The sequence below is a fragment of the Pseudophryne corroboree genome, chromosome 4 (assembly GCF_028390025.1).
Source record: "Pseudophryne corroboree isolate aPseCor3 chromosome 4, aPseCor3.hap2, whole genome shotgun sequence".
In the NCBI taxonomy this organism is placed as follows: domain Eukaryota; kingdom Metazoa; phylum Chordata; class Amphibia; order Anura; family Myobatrachidae; genus Pseudophryne; species Pseudophryne corroboree.
This window is the reverse complement of record NC_086447.1, coordinates 668,353,358-668,376,141: the sequence shown is the minus strand read 5'-3', so window position 1 is coordinate 668,376,141 and position 22,784 is coordinate 668,353,358. Positions and strand designations below refer to the sequence as shown.

The following is a 22,784-nucleotide window of genomic DNA, read 5'->3' as shown; positions in this document are numbered from 1 at the left end:
CAGAGAACAGGTGAGTGTGCTTGGGTTAAGACAGAGCAATGGTGAGGGAGAGTGATAGGGCAGAGAGAACATAGGTGAGGGAGAGTGCTGGGGTAGAGATAGAGCACAGGTGAGAGAGTGTGTGTTGGGGTAGAGATAGAGTACAGGTGAGAGAGTGTGCTGGGGTAGAGACAGTACAGGTGAGAGAGCGCGCATGGAGTAGAGATAGAGCACAGGTGTGAGAGAGTGATGGGATCGAGAAAAAGAGGAATTTTGGTACTTATTGTTGAATCCATTTCTCTGAATCCAGCTTGGGGACATTAGACCATAATATTGTGGGTGCACTAGCCAGGACTTAAAGTACACTGTAGTTTTAAACTTAAGTCCCTCCCCTCTGCAACTCCCAGAAAGCCAGTGCATCTTTAAAAGAGCATGTAAGGAGAAGTAGTAACAGAGTGAAACAGTAAGAACACCACCAAAACTAAAAAAGTAGGGAAAATAACGGTCAAGACAAAACACAGCACAAATGAGCTTGAGGGAGGGAACACAGTGTCCCCCAGCCGGAATCAGAGAAAAGGATTCAACAGTATCCTGACCGGAGAACTATACACCCAAAGCGGGCGCCATCACAGGCTAAAATCTGAAATCCGTAAAAATGCGCAATTGTGTTGCCCGAGGAACATGTAGCTACCTGGCAAACTTATGCACCAGAAGCCACATGCCGCGACACCCAGGAGGTTACCACTGCCCTAGCAGAATGTGCCAACACTTGGTCTTGTGCAAGCCGCTCCGCACCAGATTAGGCCTGAGAGAAGACAGTTGATATAACAAGCAATGGTCTACTTTGTTGCAGGCCAACAACAGATTCTTTCTGAATTTCAGAAATAACAAGCAGAAAAGCTGTGCTGTGGATGGAGGAAGTTTTGTCCAGGTAAATGTGCCGGGCCTGGACTACGACTAACAGCCCGATTGTCCGGGTTGGGGAAGTTACCAATGGAGAAAATACCGAAAAGACATTTATCAGAAGAATTGACTTCGATGGTGACCAAATACCCTGCATGCAAATACAATAAGTTGCAGCACCGCATCTGTGGGCACAACAATCCCATTGCGACTGAGGATTGCACTGGAGTAGAAGCCCAGAGACCTGCCATCCATGGAGGGACAGGCAAGTGCTGACGGACAAACCAAGAAAACGGGATGTGAGGAACCTTAGTGGACCCCAAACCATTGTAGAGAAGGTCTTACTGGAATCCCCTGGCATACTAAATGGTCTCGCAGGTGGAGACCAGTGTGCCTAACAACTTTATGCACTGCAAGATTGATGGGAGGAGGGAACGACATTATAGTAATGACCAAATGTCAAAGGACTTGGTGTTGATCACCACTGATAGGAACAACAGGCGCTGGCAAGTGAAGAGGTGATAATTCTGGATAGTCATGATGCAGTCGTGATCCGGAAGTAACTGTACACTGCGTTCTAGGCGCACCTGCAACTGGAAAGCAGAAACGGCCATCACGAGCAGTCTAAAAAGGTAGATCCGTAAACCCTTCCCTCTGTAGCAGGCTCAATAGCAACGTCCAGAAAACAGTAAAAACGCGTGGCCACCGCCAAACCGAAGAGCAAGGTCTGGAACAAATAATGAGCCGACCTGACCATGAATCAGAGGAGAGAATGATAGCGTAACATAAAGGCAAGCATCCCTGCCATTATACAAAGCCAAAAACAGTTGTCCTTCACATCACAGACCACTGATCGAAGAGATCCCATCCCAAGGGATTCACTGAAAGTCTGGTGTGAAGAATCAGAGTCTGCCAGAAGCAGCCAGTTAGCCTGAGAACAAGGTAACAGGAGTGCCAGAAAACCCCCAGTGCTCGTTGCATCGTTGGAACCACAGCCACTTCTGAAACAGGGAGTAGATAGCCCGGACCAACACCACACATCTCTAAATCTCAGGAAAGAGCAGAGGTGAAGAAATGTTGTGATGGAGGACCATAGAGGTTGACGACAAACTTAGGAAATGATACTCAGCACCCAGGCATGTGAAGACGACTGCACCTATCAGCATCAAAATTGTCGCAAGTGACTGCCGACCGAACAAACTGGGAAGAAACCCAGGGGGTAATTCAGATCTGATAGCTGGGCTGTGTTTTTTTGCTGCCCTGCAATCAGATTGTCGCCACCTACAGGGGGAAGGTATAAGCTGTGTGTAAGTGTGCATTCTTTTTGGTAGCAGCGCTGCACAAAAATCAGTTTGTGTAGTCTCTTTGCAGCCCAGGACTTACTCGGCCACTGAGATGTCTTGCTGCTGATCAGGGCAGGAGCTGACGTCAGACACGCTCCCTGAAAACGCCTGATCCCGCCTGCGTTTTTCCAGACACTCCTGTAAAACGGTCAGTTGCCACCCACAAATGGCCTCTTCCTGTCAATCTTCTTGTGAACGCCCGTGCGGTCTGAATTTTTGCACCACCTCTGTGCAGTTGTGTGATGCGCTGGCGCATTGCGGCTCACGCACATGCGCAGTTCAGATCTGACTGCACACTGTGCGAAAGCGCACAGCAGCGATCAGATCTGAAGTTTCCCCATAGAGCGTGAATTGGCACCAGAAAGACTGCTTGTGGTGTCAATCTCCTGACAGGGTAAAAATCTGCGTCTTGCAGACTAACTGCTATTGTATGCCCGCCTTTCCCAAAAGGGAGAGCAAAAATGCCCAGAAATGTAACCCCTGCTGCACTGGAGCCATCACAGAAAGAAAGGTGCAGTGTACATTGGTAGCCAGGAGAACAAGAATCCAACTTGGCCCCTAAAAGAATAACCCCATTAAAAGGGAAACGCCGAATTCTTGTCGAAAAAATGTAAGTACCAAGCAGAGAGTCAAAAGGCCCTCTTAGCCGCGGCAGCTGCAGGAGAACCTGTGGACACTGCTGGAGCTCTGTGTTGCACGGCCTAACCCACATAACTCGCCGATTCCCAGAGCCAAGTCCAGCAATCAATTTCTGCAATAACACCACAAAAATCTGTGAGTCGTTCATGGGGCCAAGCATCCTTGTATAGTGCCACCCATGTTGAGGCCAGTAAACTAAGTATAACCGCCCCAAAATACAAATAGAGGGTTAAGACAAACCTCAAAGTACTTGTCCAATGGATCCGTAAAGGATGCAGGGCATACACCTTCGGAGACTGGTCGCACGTGGTGGCCCAGATCGCCTGAAGGCTAAAAAGCAAAGAAAACTAGAGAGGACACCATCTCAAAATCCGAAGTTGTACACTTCAGTAGCCAGTATATATCAGACACTGGCTGAGTACCCACTCCCATAGGAGGAAAGAAATCCAGCCGGTGTGTTAAGGCCACTGGCACGGTAGCAGCCCTAGCCTGATTCAACATCCGAAGCACTACGAGCTTCCGGCACTTTGCAGCCCAGAGCTAAAGTCCACACCAGCTGCCGATGGCAGACGAGGCGTAGCCCCAAACAGCTGTGCACCGCCAGGACCCAACAGCCATTTTGCACATAAGGACCATAGTTGTCCACATGTTAATTACACAGTAAAGTGTAAAATAGCCCCAACCCTGACCACAGGCACAGTACCCCAGCTTTTACAATGTCTATACTTGTCAGGTACCCAGTGCAGTGGTGTATAGAATCAAGCAAAGCACAGCCACGCTATAAGCAAAAAATAAAATATTACAAATAAAAGAAAAACACTACAGTGGGGGTGAGCTAAAGCTTAAAGCTACAGTGTAGTTTAGCTGCTGGCTCCTGCACCCATCCACAATTCCATTGTCCAGTGTCCCCCAGCCTGGATGAAAGAGAAAAAAGCAAAAGGTAGACACAGCTCATATAAATTAGACAGCTAGATTAGAGAGTACACACTGTGAGGCAAATGACACAGAGCAGCACTAGAGTCAATTAACCATTATATAATCAGTGGGATAGCTGTTCAGTACTGGGGAGGAGAGATACTGTAAGAGCGTGTGTTAGAAGTGAGGGAGAGAACAACTGTGAGCAGGGGGTTGCAGGAGTGAGGCAGAGATATGGGGGAGACTGCCACAGAGTTTATAGGAGATGGACATTATGGGGGAGATGCGTCAACCTTCTAAAGAAGACAACAAGAGAAGTTGTGCATAGCAACCTAACAGCTTTTACCTTTCATTTATCTAGTACAGTACAATATAGAAAATTATACGTTGTCTATAGCAACCAATCACATTCAACCTATCTACTTTTGTGTCTTAGGAAGTTTGCTACATCTACTGCTAAATGTCTGGTGCCTCCACTGACCTGCACATTGTATGGCGCTTATGTATAATGGTCTTAATTGTGTTTTTAAATGATGCGTTATCCAGTGTAAAATCTTTGTTCACACTGTCAGAATGTTGGCAGTAAATCACTGTATGACATCTCTGTGAAACAAGGGTTTTCCTTTTATTAGATTGCGATCACAAGTATTTTCTGTTCTCAATCTGACAGCATAAAGGTTAAGTTTAAACAGCAATATCATTCCTAGATATATCTCTGTATGAATATCCACCATCCTACCAGAGCAGGTAGGTCTGACTATTATAGACCCTGCCCCTATTAGAGATTCCTAGGCTTTAACACTACCATCAGTTATCCAGTAATCATACTACATCTACTGTCTGCAAACCAATAAGCTTGAAGAAAAGACGCCACAGTAAGAAAAAAAAAACAGCTGCAGTCCAATAACAAAGAAAGATAATAAGAGTAATGAACGGGGAGATGCCACTGTGCGATACTTTTGCATGTTTGCGGGGGGGCTGAATCCGGAATGCAGGGCGGACTTGCCCTTTGCTCGGCGTCCCCACGCATTTCAGAGTATTGGATCGTAGAGGTGTGTTTTTTCTACAATCCATGTTGAATTAGACACGAGGAGACTGTGCTGATTAATTGGAAATATGACACTAGTATATTATGTGTAACAGAGTCTGTATACAGAGCACAACGGAACTTGAATTGGTGCAGGAAAGAGGGGTTTGTGTTCCTGGAACACTGGGCGGACTTCTCAGTCAGGCGCCATCTCTCTTGTCGTGACGGATTGCACCTGACTGAGGAGGGGGCAGCGGTGCTGGGGGGAAGGATGGTTAGAAGGTTGGAGGAGATTTTAAACTAGGAGCCTGGGGGGAGGGTTTAGCTAGAAACTATGGGTCATGCAGTGAGAATAGTGGGGATGGCGGTAGTAAACAAAATGGGGGAGAAGTTGGGGGGAGGGTAAGAGCAGGCGGTAAGGTTACTAACATGGGTACTAAAAGAGATTTTACCAAAGCACTAACCAATGACGATTACAGGTCATCATTGTTACATAAGGTGAAAGATGTCCCTAACACAAGGGAAAATACTTATCTTAGTTGTATGTATGTAAACGCCGGAAGCATTACTGGTAAAAAGGGTGAACTAGAAATACTTGCAGCAAGCAAACAGTATGATATTATAGGCATTACTGAAACTTGGTGGGATGAATCTCATGATTGGACAGTCAATCTAGAGGGCTATACACTGTTTAGGAGAAACAGACTAAATAAAAAGGGTGGAGGGGTGTGTCTTTACGTAAAGCCGTTTTTAAAACCTGATATACGGGAAGATATTCAGGAGGGGACTGTAGACACTGTCGAGACATTATGGGTAGAAATTGCATGCGGGGAAAAAGGAATAAAAAAGTTAGTATTGGGTGTATGCTATAGGCCGCCTGGTATCAACGCATCAGATGAGGAATTGTTACTAAAGCAAATTGAAAGAGCAGCAGGAGTAGGAGACATAGGGGTATATGCAATTGCGGTCGAATTCCCGAAATTGTTGAATTTCGGGACTTTTTCGCCCCCCAAAAAAAAATCGTCAATGCAATTCAGTACTTTCCGTCAAAAAAACGGACTTTCAAAATTCGACTTTTTGAAATTCGACTTTTGTCAAATTCGACTTTTCTGCAATGATACAAGTGCTGCAATTCGACCAAAGTATATTCAATTGAAGTTTGGAAATTCGACAACAGTGCTTTTATACAGTAAATTCGACATTTTCAATCCGCCACACTTTGGTGGGTGAAACTAATAAAAAAAATTTAAAACATGTTTTTTTTTGTTTTTTTATTGATAATAGCATATCTATTTATATTAGAAGGGATTAGGTACTTGGTTTGTCTTTTTTGGAGGCACAAGTATTATTTATATATTTTTTAAAATAATATTTTTATATATATATATATATTTTTTTTTAGATGGAATGGTAAAATTCAGAAAAAAAATGGCGTGGGGTCCCCCCTCCAAAGCATAACCAGCCTCGGGCTTTTCGAGCTGGTCCTGGTTCTAAAAATGCGGGGGAAAAATTGACAGGGGATCCCCCGTATTTTTAAAACCAGCATCGGGCTCCACTAGCTGGACAGATAATGCCACAGCCGGGGGTCACTTTTATACAGTGCCTTGCGGCCGTGGCATTAAATATCCAACTAGTCACCCCTGGCCGGGGTACCCTGGGGGAGTGGGGACCCCTCCAATCAAGGGGTCCCCCCCCCAGCCACCCAAAGGCCAGGGGTGAAGCCTGAGGCTGTCCCCCCCATCCAAAGGCTGCGGATGGGGGGCTGATAGCCTTGTCAAAATTGAAAGAATATTGTTTTTTCCAGTAGTACTACAAGCCCTAGCAAGCCTCCCCCGCAAGCTGGTACTTGGAGAACCACAAGTACCAGCATGCGGGAGAAAAACGGGCCCGCTGGTACCTGTAGTACTACTGGGAAAAAAATACCCAAATAAAAACAGGAGAGACACACCGTGACAAGTACAACTTTATTACACACTGCCGACACACACATACTTACCTATGTTGACACGAAGCAGTCGGTCCTCTTCTCCAAGTAGAATCCACGGGTACCTGAAAATAAAAGATAATTATACTCACCTGATCCAGGGTCCAGAGATAAATCCACGTACTTGTCAAAACAACAAAACGAACACCCGACCAGCGGACTGAAAGGGGTCCCATGTTGACACATGAGACCCCTTTCCCCGAATGCAGACACCCCCGTGACAGCTCTCACGGAAGTGTCTCTTCAGCCAATCAGCGAGTGCAACGTCCTTGCACTCTGCTGATTGGCTCTGTGTGCGTCTGAGCTCAGACAGCGCATCGCAAAGCGTCTCCATTATATTCAATGGTGGGAACTTTGCGGTTAGTGGTGGGGTCACCCGCGGTCAGGTAACCCCGCCGCTGACGGCAAAGTTCCCACCATTGAAAGTAATGGAGGGAGCTGTGCGATGCGCTGTCTGAGCTAAGACGCGCACAGCCAATCAGGTGAGCGCTACGACGTGGCACTTCCTGATTGGCTGAAGGGACCTCAGTGACAGCAGTCACGTGGGGTCCCGGCATTCGTGGAAAGGGGTCTCATGTGTCAATATGGGACCCCTTTCAGTCCGGTGGTCGGGTATTCGTGTTTTTTTTTTTGCCAAGTACGTGGATTATCTCTGGACGTGGATTATCTCTGGACTCTGGATCAGGTGAGTGTTTTTTTTTACACAGGTACCCCGGATCGTCGGAGTCGAGACGTGGCAGTTGGCGTGTCAACATAGGTAAGTATGTGTCGGCAGTGTGTAATAAAGTTGTACTTGTCACGGTGTGTGTCTCCTGTTTTTATTTGGGTATTTTTTCCCCAGTAGTACTACAGGTACCAGCGGGCCCGTTTTTCTCCCGCATGCTGGTACTTGTGGTTCTCCAAGTACCAGCTTGCGGGGGAGGCTTGCTGGGACTTGTAGTACTACTGGAAAAAACAATATACTTTCAATTTTGACAAGGCTATCAGCCCCCCATCCGCAGCCCTTGGATGGGGGGGGACAGCCTCGGGCTTCACCCCTGGCCCTTGGGTGGCTGGGGGGGGGACACCCCTTGATTGAAGGGGTCCCCACTCCCCCAGGGTACCCCGGCCAGGGGTGACTAGTTGGATATTTAATGCCACGGCCGCAGGGCGCTGTATAAAAGTGACCCCTGGCTGTGGCATTATCTGTCCAGCTAGTGGAGCCCGATGCTGGTGTATAAAATACGGGGGACCCCTACTCTTTTTGTCCCCCGTATTTTTTGCACCAGCACCAGGCGCAGAGCCCGGTGCTGGTTTTAAAAATACGGGGGATAACCTGTCCAATTTCCCCCCGGATTTTTAGAACCAGGACCAGCTCGAAGAGCCCGAGGCTGGTTATGCTTTGGAGGGGGGACCCCACGCCATTTTTTTTCAGGTTTTTCCCCGTTTTTTAAAATGCAAAATCCGGCAAATCGGCCATTTTTCGCCCGCGGGACTGTCGAATCCGTTTTCCATTGAATATGGTGAATTTCGGCAACCACTTGCAGAAATTGGACGGTCGAATTGTGTCGAATTAAAAAACGGCGATAATTTGCCGCTAATTGCATATACCCCATAGTAGTGATGGGAGATTTTAACTATCCAGAGATAAACTGGAAAAACGATTCATGTGATACTGCTAGGGGCAATATGTTTTTAAACACACTTAATGATAACTACTTAGTCCAACTAATTGAGGAACCAACTAGGTACAATGCAATCTTAGACCTGGTATTAACAAACAATGGGGATTTGGTATCAGGTATTATAGTAGGGGAACCCATAGGAAACAGCGACCACAATATGGTCACATTCAATATCAGTTTCCATAAACAGCCCTATACTGGCTCAACTAGGACTCTTAACTTTAGCAAAGCAAATTTTGAAAAGATGAGGGTATTTTTCAGGGATATTGAATGGGAAGGTTTGTTTTTAGGAAAAAATACTACGGAGTAATGGGAGGTACTAAAATTCCTGCTAGCTAAAAATACACTCAAATTTATTCCTAAGAGCAGCAAAAAAAGGAATAAAAATCATAAACCGATGTGGCTTAACAAAAAGATTAAGGAACTTATGGGCAAGAAAAGGCGAGCATTTAAAAAATACAAATCTGACGGGGAAGCAGAGTCATTTCAGCACTATAAGGAATGTAACAACATTTGCAAAAAGGAAATAAGAGCGGCTAAAGTAGAAACTGAAAAACTAGTAGCAAAGGAAAGCAAAGCGAATCCCAAATTTTTTTTTAAATACATTAATAGCAAGAGATTAAAGAAGGAGAGTATAGGCCCTTTAAAAGACAAGTTGAGAGTCTTAAGCAAAAATGATAATGACATAGCGGACACACTAAATGAGTTTTTTTCAACAGTATTCACTAGAGGACCCAATTCAGGGACTGACACACAATCTCAATAATGAGAATATCCCACTGATTGGTACTTATTTAAGAGAGGAAGTAGTCTGTGACCGATTAAAACATTTAAAGATTAATAAATCACCAGGGCCCGATGGTATTCACCCAAGGGTTCTAATGGAGCTTCACTCTGAACTGGCAAAACCGCTATCTTTGATCTTTAAGGATTCAGTTATATCAGGTATGGTTCCCAAAGACTGGCATATAGCGGAAGTAGTGCCTATATTCAAAAAGGGAAGTAAAGCTGAACCAGGTAATTATAGACCAGTTAGTCTTACATCTATAGTGGGGAAAGTATTGGAAGGTATTCTAAGAGATAGTATTCAGAAGTTCCTTGAAGTCAATAAGGTCATTAAAAGGAATCAACATGGGTTTATGAAGGACAGATCCTGTCAAACCAACTTACTTGGCTTTTATGAAACAGTAAGCGCAAACCTAGATCAGGGTAAAGACGTGGATGTAATCTTGTTAGACTTTGCCAAAGCGTTCGATACTGTACCACACATGAGACTTATCTACAAGCTACAAGAATCAGGGCTAGGAAGCACAATATGCACTTGGGTCAAAAACTGGTTAGATAATAGGGAGCAGCGCGTTGTGGTTCATGGATCTTTTTCAACTTGGACTGAAGTGCTAAGTGGTGTGCCGCAAGGCTCAGTATTAGGACAGCTATTGTTCAATATTTTCATTAACGACCTAACAGAAGGTCTAGAGAGCATGGTGTCAATTTTTGCAGATGATACCAAATTGTGTAAGGCTATAAATACAGAGGAGGATGCCGAGTCTCTTCAGAACGACTTAGTTAAATTAGAAGCATGGGCAGCCAAATGAAGAATGCGCTTCAACACAGACAAGTGTAAGGTAATGCACTGTGGTAACAAGAACAAAAAATTACACCTACCTTCTAAATGGGGTAAAATTAGGGGATTCTGTACTGGAAAAGGACTTAGGTGTCCTCATAGATAGCAAGCTAAGCAGTAGTACCCAAAGTAGGACTGCAGCAAAGAAGGCTAATAAGATATTAGCATGCATAAAACGGGGTATTGATGCTAGGGACGAGAGTATTATACTCCCGTTATATAAATCACTAGTGAGGCCACAACTTGAATACTGTGTACAATTCTGGGCACCGTACTACAAAAAGGATATCCTGGAGCTAGAAAAGGTACAGAGGAGGGCGACCAAACTAATTAAGGGCATGGAGACGATGGAATACAAGGAAAGGCTTGAAAGACTAGGCATGTTTACATTGGAAAAGCGGAGACTAAGAGGGGATATGATCAACATCTACAAATATATAAGGGGACAATACACAGAGCTTGCGCGGGACCTGTTTTTGGTTAGATCAACACAGAGGACTCGTGGACACTCGCTCAGGTTAGAGGAGAGGAGATTCCGCACAATACGGCGTAAAGACTTTTTCACGGTAAGGACCATACGTGTTTGGAATTCCCTGCCCGAGGGAGTTGTAATGGTGGAATCTGTCAACACCTTTAAGAATGGGTTAGATAAATTCCTAATGGAGAAGGATATCCAGGGGTATGGTGCATAGTCATGCATTATAGTTACTATAAATAGGGATAAAATGCAATGGCTGACAGCAGCATCAGTCAGAAAGTTTAGTCAAATCATCATGCATAGGAGACCACAAATAGGTTGAACTCAATGGACAATTGTCTTTTTTCAACCTCAGATACTATGTTACTATGTTGAATTGGAAAAAAGCCACGGCTGCTACATTGTAGCACTTTAAGTACATATTCAGAGACTTATATGCAGACAGAGATACAAGTGTCATATCAAATTAATCAGCACAGGGGGCGTGGCTTGGCTGGCATCGGGTCAGACGTCTTACTACCGAGCTCCTGCCTACAGCACCAGTAAAATTGGGATTTTGCCCAGCTTTGTATGAACCCTCACAGTGTGACTCGGTCTCCCAGCCCTGCTGAGCCACCCTCTATTGAAAGGTCTGCGCTGCGGAGCTGGGGGAGACCTGCGCTGTTCCCTACGGGTTGCGGCCTACCTTTCTATCTGGAGCCGGAAACTCGATTTCGGATGGAGACTTTTCGGACGGAGACCACTGGAGGTATCAGGCTGCCGGGACTCGCGCCGCTTGCACCGCGGAATTCCAGCTCGTCGGGACTCCGATCCCCGTCCCCTGGTCCCACATTCACCAGGCTCCTACATTCTGCAGGCGGATGGACGCCGGGAGGCTTGCTGGCGGGGACCGCCGGGGTGCTCATCTCGGCGGCAGGCGGCCATCTTACAGCTGGTCCAGCGATCACCCTGCTATGCGGTCGAGTGGTTACTGAGGCGCCGTGGACGCTGCCGGGACTGTTGCAGGCGCCTCCCGCACCTTTGGCCCTGGACAGCGGCGTGCCTGCTGAGCGGTGAGAGGGTAAGTGCAGCCCCTGTAAGCACTGTTCCCACACACCTTCTATAACCCAGTCTACAGGCCCGGCTGACTACCGACCTGGAGCTGTACACGTGCCCCCCCCCCCTTTTTCCCCTCTATTGCCCAACACCTGCTCTGCTTCCCCAGTAGCAATTTAAAATGGTATTCCATGCACTGTATACAGCTTTACAGTCTGGGGCCACTTTCTACACCCCTGCTGTTTTTCATGTCTGAAGCTTTGGTGCCCTCCAATGGCTGGATGTAATTATTACGCCATTCCTTGCCAGTTTGCTTCTATTCTGATGCCCAGCTAGCCACTTCTATTCTGGGGGGAATGTGTCGACGCTGGCCCTGACGGAATACTGTTCTAATCACATAACGACTACCGACGTTCCATTGGCGATAACAAGGTGCCTCATGGTAAGAGTATCGCAAGGTAGAGGAAGAAAATCGCGAAAGGTGACCCCGACACGCGCAATGAATACTCTTCCTTCAGCCTATACGAGACAATATCTCCTTCCCCAGGGCTCCGCCTCCATGGATGATACTTCTACACCCTCTTCCCCACGCCTTTTGCCCGTCTCAGACTCTCCCTCTCAAGCGGGGGCCCAAGTGGCAGATCTGCACACACCATCTGAGCCAGGAAGCCTATCACAGATTTTAAACCTTCTGCAGGCCTTGCCAACGAAACAGGATTTTGAACAACTGGAGAGTAGACTCATAGAAACAGTGCGCTCGGAGGTTGCCATTGGATCCCGACTGTCTTCATTGGAAGGCTTTTCTTCTGACACAGCCGCTGCTCATAGCGCCCTTAGAGCTACAGTTTTCAGACAAGCGACCAGTCTCCAACAGCTTCAAGAGCGCCTAGATGATTTGGATAACCGTGGAAGGAGAAATAATTTAAGGGTGAGGACATTCCACCCCAGGGACTTATTGATTTTCTCACGAAGATCTTTAACGAGCTCCTAGGCCTGGATCCTGCCACCATAATCAAATTCGACAGAGCTCATCGGGCTTTGAGACCCAGAGGTGCGCCATCTGACCGTCCTCGCGACATCATTTGCCGCTTACATTACTACTCAGAAAAAGAGGATATCCTCCGCAAAGTTCGTCGCATGGATGTGATAGAGATTGACGTTCATAGGATTCAGATCTTCCAGGACTTATCGTGGTCAACCCTTCAAAAGCGCAGGGCCCTACAACCGCTTACTGGAGAGCTCCAAAAGTTGGGAATCAACTATAGGTGGGGCTTTCCTTTTAGCTTGCAGGTCTCGAATAATGGGAAGCTGTACTCACTTAAAGACTCAACTGATTAGTCTCCTTTTTGTCAAGAACTTGGGGTGCCCCTGGTCACCCTTCCGGACTGGCAGGAGCCCCTGACTCGCTCTATTCCACCGGAACTCTCCCACCCGGACGACTGGCATCTTGTCCACCGCAACCCGAAGCCCCCTCAGAACCCCTACACAGACGGCAAAGAAGTGAAGGTTCCTTGGTGGTTTGGGATGTTTGCTTGCTCCTTTTTGAGAGTCTTTGTTAAGTTACAAGGACTACTGTTGGGTTGAGGAGGTTCCCTTGCTGCTCTGTGCCTCTCCCCTTGTGGAGGTATACTCGCGGCAACGAGACCATTATCAGCTTGCTACGCATTCAGCAGACCCTCCGGAGTATGTGGATGTTGTCATTAGCTACATGTTTCAAAGCTGCCTTATGGTTCTGTGGTTGAACTGTTACTTTAATTCTTGATTGTTGTATTGATTTTGTTATTAGAGCTGGGGTCGACACTGACCCCCAGCTACTCCACATTGCCCTAGTAATTTTGGTCTCTGGTGTGGTTTTCACGTCCGAGCTCCCAAGTGGCGGTAGTGTCTTCTATTTCTAAATTTATAGGTTGTACTACATACTTCTGACTAAGTTAGATTTTTTGAGCAGTTTTCTAAATGTACTTTCTGGTTCTGTTTTTCTCTTTTTTCTTTCCTTCTCCCCCCATTTGTGTGGTTTTCTGCTCCGAGAGAGTTGCTGCCCTCCTCGCTGGTCCCCATATGGCTCGCTATACAACAGACAATGGCGGTTGAATCTAAAGCGACAACTATAACATTTGTTTCTCTCAATGTGAAGGGCCTGAACATTCCGGAGAAGCGCTCCAGAGTGCTCAGAGACCTTTTTGCCTTCAGGGCTGATGTTGCATTTCTCCAGGAGACGCACTTCAAAACTGGGGTTGCTCCAGCCCTTAAGGACTGCAATTACCCATACTCTTTTTATAATAACAATAGCAAGAGTAAGTCTCTGGGTGTCGCTATTTTGTTATCCAAAAGATTACCATTCAAAGACATATCATCCGTAACCCTTGAGTTGGGCAGAACACTCCTGGTTAAATGTACATTGTTCGGTCAAACTTATACCTTTATTAATATATACGCCCCCAACCAATCACAACCTAGTTTCCTCGTGACGGTTCTGAATCGCATTGCCTCTCTGGTGGAGGGTATCCCCATAGTAGGAGGGGATTTCAATTGGTCTCTCCAGCCGGAGGTGGATATCTCTGGGACACCGGTTAGACCCTCCCTAGCTCCGCATCGTAGGGTGCGATGCTCTCTCCATGAACAACAGCTGGTCGACACGTGGAGGCTCCAACACACAGGGGACAGGGACTATACATTATATTCTACGCCACATGACACCTACTCCAGACTTGATTATTTCTTTCTGCCCCACAGATTTCTGCATTTAATCCGGGACACCGATATTGGGTTGATCACCTGGTTTGACCATGCTCCCGTCTCCCTCTACTCTGGAGACATCCTGCCCACATTTTAAACACTGTACTTGGAGGATAAATGAACACATTTTAATGGATCCGCGGTTTCAACTTCAATTGCTTGAGACTATAGAGAACTATTTTGTAACTAATGAGACGCTGGACGTCTCTGGAGTCACGGTGTGGGAAGCACATAAGTGCGTCCTACGTGGGAAGTTCATCCAGCTAGGCTCACTGATGAAAAAAGAAAAACTGGGGAAAAAAATGGTCTTGCTTCAGCGGTTGAAGGACCTGGAGACAATACACAAAGTAGAATTGTCTCCTCCGGTTCTGGCTGAACTGAATAAGACGAGAACAGCCCTCAATGCTCTGCTGTTTGAGGATATTAAGAAGGATTATCGGTTATGCAGAAACCGTTTTTTTCAATGGGGTAATAAACCGGGGAGGCTATTAGCTAGAGCACTCAACGCACAATGGGCTACCCTATACATCCAATCGGTGCAGGACGCGACGGGGGCCCGCCGTACCCTCACGAAGGACATAGCTGACACATTCCACTCCTATCATACTAAACTATATAATCCCCAGGATTCTAGATCCCCTGAAGCGGGACTCCCCAGGCTGTCAGCAGATGACAGTGCCTGGCTGGACTCCCCATTTACTCTCCCAGAATTAGAACAGGCTCTTAAAGAGACACCCTCTAGGAAGAGCCCGGGCCCTGATGGCTATACTATCTCTTATTATAAATTCTTTAAAAACTCTTTTACCTAAGATGTTGACGGCCTTTAATGAGGTCTCTGGAGATCGTGGTTTTCCCCTCCAAGCATTAGAGACTTTCATTACGGTCACACCAAAAAAAGGGAAAGACCCGGCTCAATGCGCCAGCTACCGTCCGATATCACTCCTTAACACGGACATCAAGCTGTTTGCTAAACTTATAGCAAACAGATTGAAGTTCTTGCTCCCCAATATTGTCCATTCAGACCAAGTGGGATTTGTTCCTGGGAGGGAAGCCCATGATAACACAACCAAAATAATTGACTTGATGCATCTAGCCTCACAAAGCCGCACCGGCGGTGGTGGTGCTATCCACCGATGCCGAAAAGGCTTTCAACAGAGTGAACTGGGTCTTCATGGAAGGGGTCCTAAGACACCTAGGGCTCGGACCCGTTAGCCTTTGCCGCATTTTGGCATTATATAGTTGTCCTACAGCGAGGATTAAAATGAATGGAGCCCTGTCCGAACCAGTCCTGATTAGAAACGGAACTCGACAGTGCTGTCCTCTTTCGCCCCTTATTTTCATCCTCTGCATGGAGGCTTTAGCAGGATACATTAGACTTAATTCTGATGTTCCAGGATTTACAGTAGGCAGTAGGGAATATAAACTTGCATTATTTGCGGATGATTTGTTAGCTGTCCTATCGAACCCGGTTACAACTATCCCCAACCTGATGTCTGAATTCTGTAGATTTGGTTCCCTGTCCAAGTTTAAAATTAACCTTTCTAAGTCGGTGGCACGGAATGTGTCAGCTCCCTTCCATTCCCTTGAGACCCTTCAAAAGTCCTTTCCATTCATCTGGCATCCCTCTAGATTTGAATACCTGGGGGTTACATTGAATACTGACTTAACACGCCTCTTTGACGAAAATTAAAAAAAATTACTTGCCACACTCCGCTCCAACTTAAAATGTAATTTAAATGAACGTTTTACCCAGGGTTCTGTATCTCCTCCAGACGCTCCCAGTTCATATTCCCAAAACCTGGTTCCGGGACTTACACAATTCGGTTAGGGATTTTGTTTGGGGTAACAAGAGGCCTAGTTTCCAACATGCCATACTCTTCCGCCGCAAATATATGGGTGGTCTTCAGTTGCCCCATTTTTCTCTGTATTACGACGCCATTGTCCTTAATAGGATCATGGAGTGGACCCGATCATATGAAAATAAACAATGGGTACTTAGAGAGTGCAGCTTTATCCTCTCACATAACTCACTACCCCTAGTGCTCAAAGATGCGAAACATTGCACATCCTACCATTGGCCCTACAATGTTACGCTGGAATAGGCTTAGGGTCCTCCCATATGTCTCTTCCAAACTTTCTCCCCTGACCCGGCTGTTTAATAGCCCAGACTTCCTTTCGGGGGTCTCCGTTCGGGGGCTCGATTCATGGAAGGTGGTGGGGGTGGCACATGTTGGCCAGCTGGTGGAAAATGGAGAAATAATCCCCTTCCCTACTTTGTAGTTGAAATGGAGCCTTCCACCATCGGAGATTTGGAAATACCTCCAGCTGAAGCACTTTGTACTGGGGTGTAATGTTCGCCCTAGTATTACTAGACCGTTGACAACTTTTGAGAGCATGTGCTTGGACGCTTCCCGTCCGGCGCATTTTCTCTCCAAATACTTTTGTAAGCTCAATTAGTTATTCAGTGATTGAGACGAAATTCAAGGCTTTATCGCGATGGTATAGATGTCCCCTGACTCTTGCTAAAATGTTCCCTGGTGTACCGGATACGTGTTGGCGATGCAATAATGAAACAGGTTCCCTGATGCATATCTGGTGGGATTGTTGCTTACTTCGCCCCTTTTGGAACAAAGTCATTGCACTCTCGAGGTTGATCGTGGGTTCTGAGGTGCCTTCTGAGCCTGCTTTCTGGCTTCGTAACTTAGTTACGGGTTCCCTGGCAACATACAAAACGTCGATTTTAACATTTCTTAATAGCGCTGCTAAAGCGGTTATTCCTGTCCGTTGGCGGTGCACTACACCACCTACTGTGAAGGAATAATTTGGTAGAATACATTTATATATGTCCATGGAGGAATTGCGAGTGACACCAGATAACCAACAGAGATTTACGGCTACCTGGTTCCCCTGGTTGGATTTCAAGTCCTCACAGACATACCTAACGAATGTGACCTGAGTACGAGTCCCATATATTGGGCCCTACTTCTAGTATTTAACTGCTTATTGATATAATATGATGCCACTTCTGCTCTTAGGTTCAAATACCCAGGAAAGACCACACTACCCTTTCTCCCGCTCCCTCTCTGACTCTCATTTTCTTCCTTTCTTGCTGCCTTTTCTGTCCTTTCTTTCCTTTATTCGTTTATGTGTTATGATTTGTGTTGTTTTGACAGGATTTGATATGTGATCATCTGGTTGATTGGACGCAATGACATATTTCTTTAGGCACTGAGTGTACGTCTATTATTGAAGGGTTGCGGACTACTTGTCAATGCCCATTTCTCTTGGTTCATATCCTTCTGTATTACCTGTCTATGTGTCTACACTGTTTATTTTATTATGTCCTTATGTTAAAATTAAAATTTATTGGACAAAAAAAATAAATTAATCAGCACAGTCTACTGGTGTATCCTACACACAAGTTGCGTTGCAGCTAAGACGCATTATCGGTAAAAAAAGATGCGTGCCAAGAGGGGCTGTTTGGTGCAATTGCAGCAAAAATGTACGAAGACACATCAGTTAACAATTTGATGGCTACTATCACTTGCGTATATAAAAAATCCTATTATATATGTCTATATGAAAACATGTCAAAGGTATGTAGCATTATGTATGCGTGTACACACAAACGGCAGACATTACGGTCACTGTAACGTAGGAAAAGGCTTACTTGATGGGCACTCGTCTCCTCCAGAATACTGAAGTACTATCATATCCTCCTGATGGCGATACACCATTCTCATTTGCTTTGTGTTTCCAAACGAATAGGCTGTGTTATCTGACTGAAGACACACTGCGCCATCACATTTACCAGAAGGTACATTTTGCGCAGAAGAGCACACTCCAATATAATACGGCTTAGCATCAGATGTCTACACAAAGGAATACAAACAAAAACCTCATTCATATTAGGCATTTTACTAACTTACAAAACACATTCTGATATAATCTGTCATGTATGATATTTTACATGGCTCACTGGACATGCAGATTGCCAGAGGAACATCCCAGAGGATGCGTATGTTAGGCAAGAAGGAACTAGGATGTCATTGCTTTGTTTTACTCTGGTCAGTGCTTTAAACAATATATATTGTATAACTTCAAGTACAAAAACTGACCCAAATGCATCAGTAAACTATTAATATTGCTGGTAGAATGAGTACAAAGTAACCTGGCTTGGGGGCTCTGTGGATTAGATTGTGATGGTACCAGATGGGCCATTTTTTAAAGGCCCAATCTGAGCTGTATGGTGGACAGGGGAAAGCAAATGGGTGGACAAATATCTTTCTATTGGTATGAGCTGTCACCTGTCCAGGAAGTAACCACACTGTGCATGGCCCCTCCTCCTGCTCACGGCCCAACAGCAGCCTCAATGGGATATTCCGGACAGGCTGCTCCTTCCTGAGCACAGTGGCTGCAACAGGAGAGATACAGATCCAACACATGAGATCTCCAACGTCACTAGTTTGGGGATAGGGCCTGGGATGGTTTGGGTATAGTTTGTAACTTTTATGAGACAGAGATGTAAGTAGGAGTTTAATGTACATACATGTAATTATTATAGGATATTGGTCTATTAATAATTAGGATTATGAAGGCATATTCATTGCAAAGTGGTTAATTACTGTATATTAAATTGGGTTGTTACTAGAATGAACCTAATTTAGCTAATGATTTTGAGGAGTGCTAAATTACTGATGAAGGATGATACTGCAAGGCAATCAAAATGCTTTCTGTATTATATGGAAGTTGCATTTTTCTGTATTATATGGCGATCAGTGACTCTTTATATATTGAACAGCAGCAGCCGCCATTGAGGCTTTCTGTATTATATGGTTGTCACAGTGATGTTCTCTGTATTATATTGCAGTTACTGTAATGTTCTCTGTATTATTTGGTGGTCATGGTGATGTTTTCTGTATTATATGGTGGTCACTGAAGCGCTCTGTATAATATAACGGTCAATAAAGCTGTCTCTATAACATAGGTCTTCAACCTGCGGCCATCCAGCTGCTGTGGAACTGCACATCCCAGCATGCCCTGTCACAGTTCTGCTATTAAGGCATGTTAAAACTGAGCAGGGCATGCTGGGATGTATAGTTCCACAACAGCTGGAGGGCCACAGGTTGAAGACCCATGCTCTATAATATGGTAGTCACTAATGCTGTCTGTATCATATGGTGGTCACATACTGTAGGTAGAAGGTGGCTATTATTTACTGGGACAAGGGAAGGGAAAGCACTGAGATGAGTCGTTGCGGCTGGTTAAAGGAAGCCTAGCTTCACCCCGGTGTAGCAATCATACTATGGTCCGGATGTAAGGGCTCGCGAGAGGGCCGGAGCTAGAGACTGCGGCTAAACGCGTACGTTTTTTAAAGCAGCAAACATTTACATGGCAAAACCTGGTTGGTTTTGCCTTGTAAACATTTGCTGCTTTCAAAAAAATTCTGACTTCAGCCGGAGTCTTGGAGCTCCAGCCGTCTCGAAATTCATTATATCCGGCCCCATATATGTAGTAACTGCATGGTGAAACATGCACAGGCAATAACTTTGTGACAAAATGTATCCACTGAGTATGAATGATGGAGATACTAACCTAGCCCAGAATGTGGGGTTAGACGTGCGAGGGAAACTAAAATCAGTGTGTAATTGGATGTATGTTAGGTGCTATTACTAACATATTGAATCTGAAAAAATATACTGTATATGGTGGTAATGATTTGAATATTGAAATTAACCCGAACAGAACAACAAGGTTAATACCAGATACAGGGCCCCATTTAAAAATTAGACTTACCTGATAAAGGGATTAGTCCTCCTTTCAGTATTCAACAAACAGCGGTAAACTAAGATTACTGGTGTTTTCACTGCATCACTCTCGCCATCAATACAGGGAGGAAAGTCTGTGGAGCCGGGATTCCAGCATATTTCCCCGCTAGTTGGGATTCCGGTGTCGGCATTGTGACGTCCAGGTTCCCGACTAGTGGTATGGTGACCGCTTGTGGCACACATGGTACCGTGCAAGCCGCCCGTCGCACACACCAGGAAATCTCTGTCCTACGACGGAGATCCCTGGCCTCTTCCCACCCCCTAAATGTCGATGGCATGCCTCCATTTTTCCAAACGAAGCTCATAGCCGCCTCCTGAAACGGCATAAGACTGAAAATCAATGACAGTCTGATGCCTACCTGCGTCCTATGCCGCAGCACCCATTCACGTACGCGCAGAAAAGCTCCTGTGCATGCACAAAGTACCAGAAATCGGTACTTTGCAATGATGGCCGCAGGTGCACCTGAATGACCCCGCAATGTTTTAATAATTCACAGTTTCCTACTTTATGAAATTCGTGTGTTTATTACACTGTTTTAATAAATTCATTAAAAATACAAAATCTCTAGATTTTTTTTTTTTTACACCAATGAAGGATAGGTTTTCCTCACACCTCTGAATCAGTGACTAGTACTTTGTGCAGGCAACTCCTAGCCGAAACTTACAGCTGGCAGACTGTACTGGCTGATGAAAAAGAATTGCAAGAGACTGTATTTTACACAATACAGTGGTTCCCATACTGGGTTGCCTTGGGGCACTTGCAGGGGTGTCCTGGGTTGGTGGTCCAGGAACAATAAAACTTATTTATAGTCAATTAAATAGGCAAAACCAGTGCTGGTGGCTTACCATCATAAACTTTGTGGACAAACAAAAAAGAATCCTGTCCCTCACCACATAACAGAACCTAAGGATGACATAAAAACACAATTTACTAGTCTAGGGCACTGCGATTCAAAAAGTTTGGGAACCACCGGTTTAATATAATGGCTACTGCATGTAAAAGTTATTCACCTTGGCTATTTCATGACCAAGATGAATAACTTTAGGATTAATGCAACTGACAGTTCAGGAAAAGCATCACAGATTTGTAATGTTTCTCCTCAAACCACCCCCACAAGTAAATCACACATGTGCAGTCTATAGAGCTACAGCTTCTAGATAGTCAGTCGACTCAAAATGGTAGACATGCATTTGGTCAACAGGTACAAAAGGATGACATGTTCAAATGGCCGACATGCCAATGGTCGAGACAATTTTTTAAGGTGTGTCCCCCCTCACCATATTTCCCACTTTTTTCATACTGTACCATCCACGTGGACTACGATTGGGGGTGGGGGGTGCTGGAGAGACACGGTGCACTAATTAGGGTTCCCTGTGTCTTGATGGTGAAAACGACTCCAAAAAAATATTGAGTCAACATTTTTTTGTGTCGACCATTTTCCATGTCGACTTTTTATATGTTGACCTAATGACCATGTGAACCTTTTTACTTTTGACCATTTGGTGTAGACCTATTGATTGTAGACCATGTTAATGTAAATCTATTGAACAGAGACCGTATACTCATGGGGCAGAAAAATAACCATGGTTAAACACATGACCTATACTATTCTGTGATTTTGTAACATAAGCACTGCTAGCGATTTAAAGACCTTGTTAGGGTTATCCAATTGGGCACAAAACCTTGTATACCTCACGCCCAATTTTGGATTACTAATGCAGGGTTAAATACTGTGGCGCAAGGGAAAAAAGAAAGAAAAGATACTTATTGGTCCGGTGATTTCTATAGCGGCTCCTGGTGATCTCATTTCCAGCCTCCACCTGGGGAGGGGGATGCTGGTAGATTTAGTTCTCCCCGTTGCTGCCTCTGGTGTGGAAAGGGGTAGGGTGGGGGAGTTGTCCCACACACACACACACTTACACATACGTACCATACATGCTGCTGCAGAAGACCGGGTCATGAGAGCCTGGATGAAGACGACACTGTTTTGGAAGGTAATTACGGACTCATTCAGTTAATTGGAAACTTCCAATGGCTTAACTAGTCCGTAGGAGGGGTGCTGCAAGGGTGCCAGAGCAAATGACTTGCTTTGGGGATACAAGAAAATAAGAATTTACTCACCGGTAATTCTATTTCTCGTAGTTCGTAGTGGATGCTGGGAACTCCGTAAGGACCATGGGGAATAGCGGGCTCCGAAGGAGGCTGGGCACTCTAGAAAGATTTATGACTACCTGGTGTGCACTGGCTCCTCCCACTATGACCCTCCTCCAAGCCTCAGTTAGGACACTGTGCCCGGACGAGCAGACATAATAAGGAAGGATTTAGAATCCCGGGTAAGACTCTTACCAGCCACACCAATCACACCGTACAACTCGTGATACTATATCCAGTTTGACAGTATGAAAACAACTGAGCCTCTCAACAGATGGCTCAACAATAACCCTTTAGTTAACAATAACTATTTACAAGTATTGCAGACAATCCGCACTTGGGATGGGCGCCCAGCATCCACTACGGACTACGAGAAATAGAATTACCGGTGAGTAAATTCTTATTTTCTCTGACGTCCTAGTGGATGCTGGGAACTCCGTAAGGACCATGGGGATTATACCAAAGCTCCCAAACGGG

At 45.4% G+C, this 22,784-nt stretch overlaps 1 protein-coding gene across 1 annotated transcript in view; it reads right to left on the bottom strand.

Annotated features, from left to right (window-relative positions):
- The window catches only part of IGF2R (insulin like growth factor 2 receptor), a 490,127-nt gene that overhangs the window by 76,454 nt on the left and 390,889 nt on the right, over positions 1 to 22,784 (bottom strand). Inside the window, exon 38 of the mRNA XM_063917832.1 lies at positions 17,998 to 18,199. Coding sequence (XP_063773902.1) covers positions 17,998 to 18,199 — 202 coding nt within the window. The remainder of the gene's footprint in view (positions 1 to 17,997; positions 18,200 to 22,784) is intronic.